The sequence below is a fragment of the Mauremys mutica genome, chromosome 1, assembly GCF_020497125.1.
Source record: "Mauremys mutica isolate MM-2020 ecotype Southern chromosome 1, ASM2049712v1, whole genome shotgun sequence".
Lineage (NCBI taxonomy): Eukaryota > Metazoa > Chordata > Testudines > Geoemydidae > Mauremys > Mauremys mutica.
Genome location: NC_059072.1, coordinates 239,327,467 through 239,340,905, shown reverse-complemented (window position 1 = coordinate 239,340,905; position 13,439 = coordinate 239,327,467). Strand labels below are relative to the sequence as shown.

Genomic DNA, 13,439 nt, shown 5'->3' with positions numbered 1-13,439 from the left:
GGAGCAGCTGGGCAGCAGTTGTAGGTGTACACTTAGGGAAAAGGCAAATAAGCAGGGTGGACAAAAGAGTTAGTAGGGATATAGTACGCTAGTGGTGGTGGAAAGCAGGAGAAGCAGGCAGGGGGCTGGGTTATGGTACCCGAGCAGGAGGAATGCCATCTGCAACATGATGCAGTGGCAGCCAGCTGGCAGGGTTTCTGAGGAGAAGCTTATACAGAGTGCTTCTGGCTAGTTAGAGAAGACCTGTGTGCCAGCCAGTGGAGCTGCCAAGGAAGAAGAGGCAGACAGCGTGTGGGTGGAGGAGAAGCTAAAAGCCAGCCAGCCAGGCAGGAGTGGCTGGCTTTGGCAGATCACAAAGTTTCAGTAGTCCAGAAGCACTGAAACCCTTTAAGCTAAGAATGGCTCTGGCATACCACAACAGTGGTGCGTTACACTGGAGGGGAATTACGATGGGGCTCTGTGCCGGCATCTGCCTGTGGATCTGGTTGCAGGACAATTACCTGAATCCAGAATCCATTAGTATTTATCTATGCCATTTTACAATGCCCCAGTTACAAAGAATCCTGTATGCCCTGGTTATGGAGTCAGTCTAATGGTTTTTATACCACATTCATCACAATTATATAACAACTGAAATGGGCCCAAAGATTTTCAAGGCCTAATGTAAAACAGGCTTAATTTATAAATGTGTTTATATGCTATTTTTATTTCCTGTCCATGACTGGAAGGGTTGCACAAGCCAAAAACTATCACAGCATTATGAAAGTTAACGGTATCAGCAATTATTTGAGCCTCTGGTTAACGAAAATCACAGTTGACATTAAATGACAATTTACACTGACTCTAATCTATGCAGTCTTATGGCAGGCCAGTGCAAACAGAAAAAAGATATTTGTACCTGCTTTGTAAATCATTAAGGTGCAATCTCCCTACATAATGCGTGGCTGATGAGACAGTGATGACTCTAGCATTGCGACTGCGAGTTCCTGATTGCTTCAATGTTTCCAAGAGAAGGTTAGTCAACAGGAAATGTCCCAAGTAGTTCAAGCCAAAGTGCTCCTCAAATCCATCCTCTGTTTTCCTTTCAGGGACCAGCATCACCCCCGCTAAGGAAGAAAGTGCAGAAAAAGTGTGATAACTTCAGAGACTGAATGAGAATTCCTGACACAAAAGCAACACAAGACTCCTGCTACACATCTTAAACACAACTTTCAGCATGCGGGATGATTGGTGATTGCAATTGTGAACTGTAAAACTGTCAGTGATTGACTCCCCTGGAGAAAAATGACAAACTCCAGACCTCAGTTTATCGATCTAGAAAATGGATAGAATCATCCCTCCCTTCCTCCAGCATTGTAAGGATGAATTAGTTAATTTTTGTAAGCTGTTTTGAAAATGATGGGGTCAATTTAACTTTTGGGTTTGCACCAGCTCTCAACACTGTGGGCCCCTGGGAGTGGTAAGTCCATCTGGAGTGGGAATGCAGAAATGCAAACTGCTCCCTGCCACCCTACCAGTGGGCAGGGCCAGGCTAATCAGCAGATGTGCTCTTCCAGGCAACTTTTCTACTGAATCCTGGCTGGAGTTTTAAAAGCTCCTCTCCCCTAGGGGCAAACCCCCATCCCAACAGCTGTCTCCATGTGGGGCGGGGAGCTGGAGCAGAAATAAATCTACCCTGATAAGTATTAACAAAACAGTGTATACACACAAAGAGAGAGTTTTATTAGGACTCATTAGGGAAATATATACTGTGTATATCTATATACACAGTATTTTCAAACTTGGATGCCTAAAGTTGGGCTCCTAAATCCATAGTTAGGCCCCTATATAAAAGTGGTCTAATTTTCAAGCAGCTGCAGCTCTTATTAACTTCTCTGGAAGCAGGTTGTTCAACACCTTGGAAAAATCAGCCTAAAGCTTCTATTTAAGTGCCTAATTATAGATTTAGGAGCATAACTTGAAGCACCCAACTTCAAAAATGCTACATGTATCAGGGTGACATGGAAGGGGTATGTATAAAAACAAGAAAAAAATTGAATTCAAAATTTATGAAATACATTTCATTTTTTTTAATTCCTGCACAACTGGATTTCACTGTTGAGAGAATCAGAGATGCATATTGTTCATGTGGTTAATAGTTTTGAAGGTTTTCTGCTTTTTCACTGAAACACTAAGTACCATATGATGGGAAGATTAACTGTGCTCTCTGACATGAAAGAATATCAGCTTCCTCCCAACGATGCTTCACATTTCCATTAAAAATCTTTTACCAAGAGACAGGCTGATGATGGCATACGAACCTCCCAATCTGACTTGCTCCTACTGTGCTTTTGTATCACTGCTTCCTTTTTGGGGTCCAATTGCCAAACAATGTCATTATGCTACAGGGTGCTTAGAAATAATGGAGTAGGTTTTTTTTCTTTGTATGGCAAGCTTCTGTAGCAATTTTTTCTAATACATATGTAATTCCTACTCCTTAATGGGCCTATACAGTGAAAAATAGATGGCTGTGTGTGACAGTCTGGAATGGGGCATGAGCATTCTGTAAGAGCAGAGATAAATAATTGTACCATTTCTATGTACAGCTCTTTTATACAGTTAGGAAGAGAGAGAGGAGGAAGGAGAGGAGGGGAGTAGAGCAATAGTGGAAGGGAAAAGAAAGGGAAAGAGAAAATGCAGAGGAAAGGAAAGCAGAGGTGAGGAAGCAAGAGAAAGGTGGAAAGAGGAGTAGAGGGAAGGGATGAAAGAAGACAGAGAATGGGTAGGGGGGAAAAGAACAAAGTGGAAGGAGTGAGTAGCTCAGATGCAATGTAACATGCTACTATATGGAAGACATAGCCTGAACCTCAGTAAAGTCCCTCTCACTTTGCAGGCTGATGGCATAAGGAAACCTGATAGAAGCGATCTGTTTGGGCTCTATGAAGACCCTGTCTGGCAGGTTATTCTGATATTTTTATGACTCTCTGAGATCCCTGAAATGGGAGGAGCACTCCATAGCCAGTTCATTGCAGTTCATCTGCATGTCAGTTCATATTTTTTATAATTGCGGTGTCCAGACCGCAGGGCTTCTGTTGTACTCTTCTATTTCCACAGCTCCACTGAAGCATTGTTATTCAGGGCTGGTGTCCTCCATGGAGCAGCTGTGGAGATGCCCTGAAGCTGGAGAAGAGAGGAGGATTCCCCCTTCCCTACCCCATAAACCAGTCCAGCCATTTGGGCTGGGCACTGGCAGGAAGGTTATAGAGCAACTTCAAGCTGAGACAAGCTTCCTGCAGAATCCATTGGCTCAGTTGGGGAAGGCTTAGTTTTGGGCCAACCTGGTAAAGCTGGGGTCCCAATCTGAGTCCCAGCTGCAGTAAAGTGTCAGGAATGGGGAGTCCCATCACATGGGAGCAGTGGAGCTCAGACACATGCTTGGGCTGGAGAAGAGAGAGAAGTGACAGTCCTGCTAACTAGTGATAGTTTTGTTTCCAGCAATGTTGACAACAGTTAAAGTGCATCAGAAGGCAGGAGGTTGATCACAGAGGGCCTTGCACATCCAAAATAAAGTAAATGTGAAACTCCAAGCACTCCTTCTGAACTGAACTGGATTATTCCGTCCCCCATTCAGCATGTAGGAATCATACACAGCCCGCAGGGCCAGGGAAAAGTCTCATGGCACAGACACAAGTAGCTTTGCCAGGTGTCCTGTTTTTAACTGGAACACCTGGTAGAAAAGGGACTCTAGTGGGTCCAGTCAGCACCATTGACCGGGCCATTAAAAGCCTGGTTGGCAGCACAGCCGGGCTAAGGCAGGCTCCCTGCCTGCTGTGGCTCCGCACAGCTCCCGGAAGTAGCGGCATGTCCCCCACTCCAGCTCCTACGCTGCCCCAAGCGACGGCTCTGCAGCTCCCATTGGCCTGGCCGCACCTCTGCGTAGGAGTCGGAGAGGGAACACGCCGCTGCTTCCGTGAGCTGCTTGAGGTAAGCGTTGGCCAGAGCCTGCACCCCTGACCCCCTCCCCTGCCACAACCCCCTGCCCTAGCTTGGAACCCCCTTCCTCACCCAAACTCCCTCCCGGAGCCTGCCCTCCATGCCCCCTTCTGCCTGCCCTAGTCCTGAATCCCACTCCAGCCCTCCAAACCCCTCAATCCCAGCCCAGACACTCTCCTACACCCCAAACCCCTCATCCCCAGCCCCATCCTACAGTCTGCAACCCAAGCCAGCCCATTCATACACCCCCCGCACTCCTGCCCCAGCCCTGATCCCCTTCCTGCCCACCAAACCCCTCAGCCCCAGCCCGGAGCCCCCTCCTGCACCCCAAATACCTCATCGCCGGCCCCACACCTGAGCCCATACCCCCAGCCCAGACCCCCTCCCGCACCCCAACCTCTTGCCTCAGCCCAAAGCTCCCTCCCGCATGCTGAACCCCTCATTTCTGGCCCCACCCTGGAACCCGCACCTCCAGCCCAGAGTCCGTACCCCCACCCACACCCTCAACCCACTGTCTCAGCTCGGAGCCCCCTCCCACAACCTGAACTCCTCATTTCTGGCCCCACCCCAGAGCCCGCACCCTCAGCTGGAGCCCTCACCACCTCCCATACCCCAACCCCCTGAGCCAGTCTGGTGAAAATGAAAAAGTGACTGAGTTTGGGGAAAGTGAGCAACAGAGGGAGGGGGGATGGAGTGAGTCGAGAGCGTGGCCTCAGAGAAGGGGCGTGACAGGGGCGTGGACTCAGAGGAGGGGCAGGGCAGGGGGTGGGACAAGGGTGTTCAGTTTTGTGCAAGTAGAAAGTTGGCAGCCCTAACCAGTGGGCTGCTGTAGGCAGCTGTATGTTGTCCCCCTGCCAGCCCAGACATAGGGGTGTGTGTTAAGGTAGAAGAAGACAGAGCTGTGACGCTTTCTCCTATAGACATTCTGGCTTCTGTCACAAGCCATAGGCAGGCCCGGGGAGGCTGTCATAACTTAGAGCTAGAGCTGTGCAAATAATGGATTTATCAGTTCACCGGCAATTCTGAAAACTCAAGAAAAAAAATGTGTTTTTTGTCAACCCAAAACATCACATTTTGTGAAATTTTCAGCAAATCAAAAAGTCAAAAATATTTTTCCTGAATAAAACATTTCATTTGATGAAAAAGGAAACTTTTCATTTAGATTCTGAGTATTTAACATTTTTGAATTTTTAAAAATAAATCTGAGGAAATTTCTAAATGAAAACTGGTTAGAACTGAAAAATGGAAATGCCTTCATTAGAAAGTGTCAAAATGAAAATCTGACTTTGTCAGAGGTTTCCTTTTTTCTACACACACAATTCAGCGAAACCAACATGCGTTCGCAAAATGTTTTAGTGTTGCTGAATTTGTATTTTTTGCCAAAAAATGTTTAGGATGAAAAATTTCAACCAGCTCAATTAGAGCAGCTCCAGGGCTGAACCAGGAGACGTTTTGAGCTCTGGAGATACACTGAATTTGGTGAGTGCAAAGGAGGCTTAGAGATGCCTTTGCATTCCACTCCCACACTGGGGTCCACCTTTCGGGCTGCACCTCCAGGAGGCACAACACCAAATCTGAGCCTATGCCTGTGGTCCTGAGGAGGAGGGAGAGAGCTCACACCCACTCAAGGGTGTAATTTCTAAAGTATAAATTCCATCAAACTATTTTGGTCACTGCTTAAGAGCTTCCTCTTTGCAGAAATTCTTGTTCAGTCCTTGAGCAGGCACAGTCATTTCTGCTAGAATGTCTTCCTCCTCCGCCTCTTTTTTTTTTTTTTAAAGAATTGGTTAACTAATATTAATCCAACAAGTTTGACAAACTGAGATTTTATCAGTATTCAACAAATATTTTCCCCCATTCTCCTAAAGGCTTTGAAGAGATTCACATCAAGCTTAGTGAAAAACCTTTCCTGCAATTTGAGGAACAGCAGTTTTAAATGTCCATAGCTACAGGAAGACAGAGCATAAGTACAGCGAACAACTGACCCAGGTCGGTTTTCTGACAACAGGGTAAACCTCGCAAGTGTAACAAGCTCTCTTTTTTTTTTAATTATTAACTACCTAACATTCAGTAGGTATTAAGTGGTACACTATTGATTTTCTTTTGTCCAGACACATCATCAGCTTTACTCATAGGCCCTGAAAGGGTGAAGTAAAAGAACAAAAGCTATTTCTATTTTTCCAATAGCTCAGAGACTATTTGATGCCAAGAACATGCAGCATTTCCTTCTCATATCCTCATTGCAAACTACCTAGAGCTGAGAGGGATATTAGTATTCTTCTTATCCTAACAATATCTTTCAGACTTGTTTCATTACAAATTGCCTTGGGACTAGTAATTCTCCCCAGTGTTTTTAGAGTGGCTTTGAAAGTGGATTATAGAAGAAATGGCAACATACAGACCATTAGCATTCACAACCTCTGTTTTGATTCAGCTGTCTTATATGTTATTTTCTCTGATTCAGCTGGATTGACTCCAGAAATCTTTGTTTAAACAGACATCACCAATAGAAACATGACATTAGAAAATGAATTAATAACTAAGCTGCTAATGGGGCTTTTGCTTTGTGATTGAATAACCATTATTACTGAAGTATCCAAGCAGAGGACTGACAGCATGCATACTGAGAACTGCATAAAATGCCATGCTGCCATGAGATTCTGCAAAATACATAATTAATAATAATAAATTGGCACAAGCAAAAATATTGTACTTCATTAACTGCCCTGAAAGACCATTCTTGTAAAGATAGTTATATTCTACTGAATTGCATTTAGATGTATTGTTGTATACATAAATGTTTTAATTAGCTACACTTAACAAGGAGGCATTTATAATGATTATCTTCTATGAATGGTGAATAATGGAGAGTTTTTGCTAAGTTTTGAGATATACAGTTGCCCAATGAGAAATGGCATTGTGAATTGCCTTATATTTTTTCTACAGAAACCTCTCCCTTGGCCGGGGGAGGGGGGAGAAAGCCAATGAAAAAAGCCTTATATTAAAAGGCTGGCTTTATCTCATACTAGTCCATAGTGCACATGGCATAACAAGAGGTTCAGGACTGGCATAATAAGTGTTACAGGTCAGGACCAAGGAACCTTCACAGAACTGTATGTAGAACTTGCACAGTGGCTGGCTGTACTAGAGTTGAGGAATGAAATATTGTAAGTAAATGCATTTTAGAAGCTTTATATTTTTAACTACCCTTTAAAGCTTTAAAACAAAGGATTTATTAAAGAAAGACTGTTATTTACAAAGGGTTACTTCAATTTGTTTTGTTTTAAAGATATTTATATTTCTCAATTTTTACTTTAAATAAATCAAGCCTGGCACAAATACACAAAAGATTTAAACTGTCTCTCCCATGCAGTAATCAACATGTCCCCCTTGCCTACCTGTTTTCAACTGGCTCAGGGAACAGGAGTCCCAAGGAGAGCTGTGCAAATAACAGGTTTTTCAGTTTGCTGCTGGGTGGGATAATTTCTGGTTGAAGTCAAAACAATTATTTTTATTTGCAAATTGAAAAGTAAAATATTTAATTTAGGACTGAACAAAGTTAAAATGCTTGATTTTGATTTTTACCTTTTTAAACATTTGATTGTTTTGGCTATAAAAATAAAAAGGAAATTATGAAACAAAAAGTTGTTTCACACTGAAAAACTGAAATGTTTAAATTTAGAAAATGTCAAAATGAAACATTTTGATTTTATCAGAATTTTTGTCTCTCTGATTGAAACAAAATCCGACACGAATTCATTAAATGTTTCAGTGTTGCTGAATTTGCATTTGTCATAAAAAAATTACTGACAAAAAATGTCACCCAGCTCTGAGGGCATTTTTACTGCACTTAGGTCTCCATCCATGGCAGCACAAGGCAATGCTGGGCATTGAGATGGCTCAGTTATACATATTTACATGCAAGTCACCTTGCAGAGAAGCTGAATCTCTCTCTCAAAGTATTTTTCACAGGCTTTATATTATTCCCAGACATGCTTTCCTCTGGTTTACAAAGGAAGAATATCTTCTAAAAAAGAAATTCTAGGGGAAACAATGAACAGAAGGCTGTTCCACATGAGAGGACAAAGGCATTGTCTACACACAGTTTTTATACCAGTGTAACTATTTCTGTTAGGGATGTGATTTTTTTTACTAACATGGTCATGCCCACTACACTGCTACAATTTATATAATTCCAAAATAGTTATACCAGTGCAATCCCTATTGTGCATACAATTATACTGGTAAACAGGTATCGTATACTGGTATAGCTTATTTCCCTTCTGTACAGGAATACCAGCATAAGCACCTTTATGCCAGGATAACTGCATCCACACTATGGGGCTGTACTGCTTTAATTATACTGGCATCTTTATACTATATTCTATACACAAAATCTATGTTAAAAGAACATTATTAAGGTTTCAAAGTCAAGTCACTCCATATTTGGGAAATGACATAATGAAAGTTACCTGTGGAATCATAATTTGGCCTACTTGTGCCTATACATTATGATACACACAGTCTTTAATTAAATGATCACATAATATTTTTTCTACAGGGGGCTGCACAGGCAACCTTAATTCTGTAATTTCCTAACAATTTTTTGCATGTAATTTCCTAGATTAAAAAAAAAAACCCAAAAAACCCTTAAAGATCCAGAAATTCCATTGTGTGGCATCATATTGACACCCACATGGGTCATCGGCAAGGTTGGAACATTTAGATCCACCATATAGACCTCTGCCACGTGAGCTAACGGTGTAATTGAAAACAGTAGTAGGTTGTTATCCTCTTTGTGGGCCAGGATCAGAGAGTGATGGTCCACTTTGCCATGGGGTTTCAGAGATATTTGCCAACAGCAGAGGAATGGTGAGTCTCATCTTTGGTTCCATTCCAATGCCTGGAGGAGGAGTGTTCTCTAGTGGGCACTGCCTCTTCTGCCCATTCACTTCAAGCTTGAACCCTTCCTCTTCAACCTGTCTCTGTCCCAGTCCTATTTCTTCTCCCCTGTTCCTCATCCCCATCTCATTCTCTTCACTTAGCCAGATCCAGTGTCACCCCCCCACCATACCTCCCAGTTTCCTTGCCCAGATAGACCCAGTTCCCCGGCTCCTGATCTGAATCATTTCCCCCACTCTTACCTCCAATCACCCTCCTCTCCCTCGCTCATGTTCCCCATCCCCAATCTCTGTTCCTGGGCTCCTCATCCAATCTCATTGTGCCTGCAATTTCTTGTCCCTGTTTCTTTGCTCAGCCTCCCACCCCATTGCTCCAGCTCCTCAGAGCTGTCTCTCCTCCCCGCTGCTGCACTGTTCCAGTTCCAGTTTCCTTTGCTCAGCCAGTCCTAAACTCCTCCCATCTCAACTCCCATTTTCTCTCCCTCCCACTCCACTTTCTGTCCACCCAGACTCCTTGTCCCAATCTCTTTCCTCCTTCCCTCTTCCCTCAAAGGGTCTAGCTCTTGTTGCCTTTGTATTTGAATGAGGCAGCTCCCTCTTCCATCCTGCTTTCTCTGCATGGGGGGGTGGGTCACTGAAAGCACAGGAGAGAGAGGCTCCCTGCTTTCAGTTCAACTGCCCAGATCTGGGCCTGGCACAGCCTGCAGTAGATCAGTGGCAATTGCAGGAAAGTCTTGCTTAGCCCTGAGATGGAGCAAGCACAGTGCAGACGGAATCTTCAGGGAGTTTAGCTGCTAAAATCTAAGATGTCTCTACTGAGCATGTGTGAATTGCCATTTTTCAAAGGCTTATAATCTAGCCAAACTGGGGTAGATTTTCACAAAGATGGCAAAAGGCACATCTCTGACACAAAGGACACCCCCCGCCAAGTTTCAAGTCCCTGCTCCAAAGCATGGAGACACAGGAGAGTTTTTTTTGTTTGTTTTTTGTTTTTTAAAAAGGTTGCTAGACTTTTTTACACTGGGCAAAATAACTATTTTCCCCTCACCTCATTGTCAGAAACAGTTGAACAATTTTGGCTGAAATTTTCCAATAAAATAAAATAAATAAAAATCCAGCCTGAGGCTAACACACAATATGGAAAATTTCAACCCAAACAGTTAAGTAAGGCAATGTTATAAACAACTGAAAACAGGATCTTATAATGAGATGTGTCAGGAAACCTTAATAATAGGTGGTGCGAGCAGTCCTGCCTATAGTAACTGCATCCACAGTAGAGAAGATTAACTTACCTGTATAGTTAAAGTGGTATAACTTTCTAGTGTAGACAAGGCTTAGGTTTATCAGGTGCAGGGGTGTGGGGGGGAGGGAGACAGAAAGCCCAAATGCAACAAACAATAACTGAAACTCATCAGGTTTTTGAAAAATGAAAAGCCTATAAATATAATATTCTCCTTAAGGGCTGATTTGATTTTTGACACATCTGAATTCTGCCATGGGGCATAACAGAGTGTTGATTTATGTGTATAGTGAAAATACATAAAACCCAACCTGGCTTTCTAGAAAACACAAAAAACAAGTTACAAATTCATATTTAATTTTAATATATTGTTTTATAATGGATTTTTTTCTCATTAAAACAAAATAGAGCATTCTTGGTTGGGTCTGGCTGCAGAAAAACATTTTATTCCTGAAAATACATTCCCCCCAGTGCATTATTATTCAAGACAAGCATTCACAATCTCAGTCAGAAAACAGATTAGGCAGCCACATCATCCTACTTCAATAAGAAATGCTGCTAGATGGTGAAATTTCTTATTTTGTGATTTGCATTAAAAATAAATTAATGTAGAACAAAATGAAAGGGTTTGGTAAAAAATAAATTATGGACCCAATCCTGCTCCCACTGAAGTGAATTGCAAAAGTCCCATAGACTTCAACAGATTAAGATTAAGCAATACAGCACATCTGCAGCTGAGCTTTGCATCTATGTTCTATTGATCAAGCTGGCATCATTAATTTGCAGCTGAGACACGAAACCAAAGGTGGCGAACTCGCCACCTGTGGAGACTGAGATATTTACAGTTTCATAGAGTGTTTGACATCATAAGATGAGAAAAATCTTTTAGGAAAAAACAAGACCGTGCTAAACAAAAGTCAGGATTTCAATGTATGCGATGTGGATTCTCTGACTTCCAGAACTATCCTGAATGAGCAAGTTGCTCCTGTTACTGACTTGTTATTATAATGAACATATAGACCTTTTAGAAGAGTTCTGATATGTTTATCACATGAAGTTTGTACACCTCATTTCAGCTGACAACAATACCCCTGAAGGATGCAGCTGCTGGATACAGATTACTATTGAAAATCTGGGCACTTAATTTAGATGTCTACATTAAGAGCTGAGCTTGTCTGAAAATCCAACCACTTATGTGGGAGACTAAATGGTAGCTGTTAGATGCTGAGTTTGTCTGAAAATCTGGCTCTCCATGAATATCTCACATTTATACAACAAATTAGTGTTACACACAAATATCCTTATGCCTCCTTCAGTGCTGCCAATAATGCATGGAAAACCCTCTTTGAGCTAATCCAGAAAGTCACTATCTTCTCCTCCTTCAAAGTTCTCCCCTAGACCCAGCTCTGCCATGATACCTGTAAGAAATCAGCTAATTAACCACTGTGTGAATGGCAAGTGGGGCTAGTTGGCTTCTGAGGAACTGTAGGTGGTAATATAGGGCATAGGAGATGAAGGATGGTTTTATGATTAAGGCATTGGACTAAGATTCAGAAGATCTGGCTTCAATTCCTGGTTCAACCATAGACTTCTTGTATAATCTGGGGCAAGTCACTTAGGCAAAATCTGTGCTCCATTGAAGTCAATGGTAAAACTCACTGACTTAATGGTGTTTGGATTTCACCTTAAGTTTCTTTGTTTCTGTTCTCATCTGTAAAATGGGGATAACAATACTTCCTTTCTCCCATACTGTCTATCTTGTATATTTAGATTGTAAACTCTTAGAGGCAGGTGCTGTTTGTTTCTATGTATTTGTACAGCACCTAGACCATAGGTGCCGACTCCGGGGAAGAATTAGCGGGTGCTGTGCACCCACCAGCAGCCAAGCTCCCGTGCCCCCTGCTTCACCTCTTCCTCCCCTGAGCATGCCGCATCCCCGCTCCTCCCCCTCCCAGCGTTTCCTGCCGCCTAACAGCTGTTTGGCAGTGCTTAGGACTTTCTGGGAGGGAAGGGGAGGAGCGGGGATGCAGTGCGCTCAGGGGAGGAGGCAGAGAAGAGGCAGGGCAGGAAGCAGGGACTTGGGGGAAGAGGGTAGAATTGGGGTGTGGTGAGGGTGGTGCAGGGGCAGGAAGAGGCAGGGCAGGGTCAGGTCAGGGGTGAGGGTCGAGCACCACAGGGCAGAGGGGAAGTCGACGCCTATGACTAGCACCATTGGGCCAGGATCTTTACTCAGGCTGCTTGGTGGCACCATAATATAAATGCTAAATTACAACGTACTTTAGCTATTAATAATATATTTTAGGTGTATACAAATTGTATGTATAGTTGATTGAATGCCTTTGTCCCCTACCCATCATATATCAGTTTTCTTCTTAAGGTTCGATCCTGTGAACTACTTAAGCATGCGAGTAACGTTACATAAGTGATTAGTCCCCTTGACTTCCATGGGACTGCTCACCTACATAAAGTTATTCATATGTATAAGTGTTTGAAGAATCAGAGTCTAAGTGTGTATGCATATAAGTATGTATGCATATATATCTGGTATATTACACACAAGCACACTTACATAACTCATACACATATCTGTGTCTATAATTTTGATTGTATCATACAGCCGTACCCCACAAACAAGCAGGTTTAGAGAGGGTTACATATTATAGTAAGAAATAAATTTCTGCACTCACCTACAAAATGTGCAATGATGAATTTCTGAACTGGTCAATAGTTCACAATTATTGTCTGATTTTAAAGTCTTAGAAAGTGTTCAGCCTGAAATTCATTAGCTTTGTGATCTGCCTACAATGGGCTAATATATTAAAATCTCTCAACCTCCAATTCTACCAAGAAATGTATTCAAGGTCTTGTAGATTTCCCTCCCTCCCCAACCCAGTGCCAAAAAAAGACACTCAGGTAGTCTCAAACAGTATTTCATTGTCCCTCAAGACTGGCAATTTGTATTCTAATCATCTTTGATGGTATGTGGATGCTCTGTTTTCACTAAGGTTGTTGTAACGTCCCTGTTACATTTACTGATCAGTGGAATCACTCGCCATAGAAAAAGAATAAAATAAAGAAACAAGTGTATTTAAGCATACAAGGAAGACAACTGCCAATTTGGTACGGAAAAAAAATCTAAGTGGGAAATAATACCATCAATTTACAGCTCTAGAGATTTCCATACCATGGCACTGTCAGCTCCTAAAGTTTTTTTAATACATGCCTCTTCTACATGTGATTACTATTAATTTAACATTTATATTGTGGTAGTGCCCATAATTTGCTGTGTGCTTTTCAAACATCCAAAGACACAAGTGCCTGGGCTT

General features: G+C 42.5%; 1 protein-coding gene across 1 annotated transcript in view; it reads right to left on the bottom strand.

The window, feature by feature from the left end:
• DHRSX (dehydrogenase/reductase X-linked) overlaps nucleotides 1–13,439 on the bottom strand; it is a 205,522-nt gene that overhangs the window by 45,162 nt on the left and 146,921 nt on the right. The window contains exon 5 of the mRNA XM_045004368.1: nucleotides 899–1,106. Coding sequence (XP_044860303.1) covers nucleotides 899–1,106 — 208 coding nt within the window. The remainder of the gene's footprint in view (nucleotides 1–898; nucleotides 1,107–13,439) is intronic.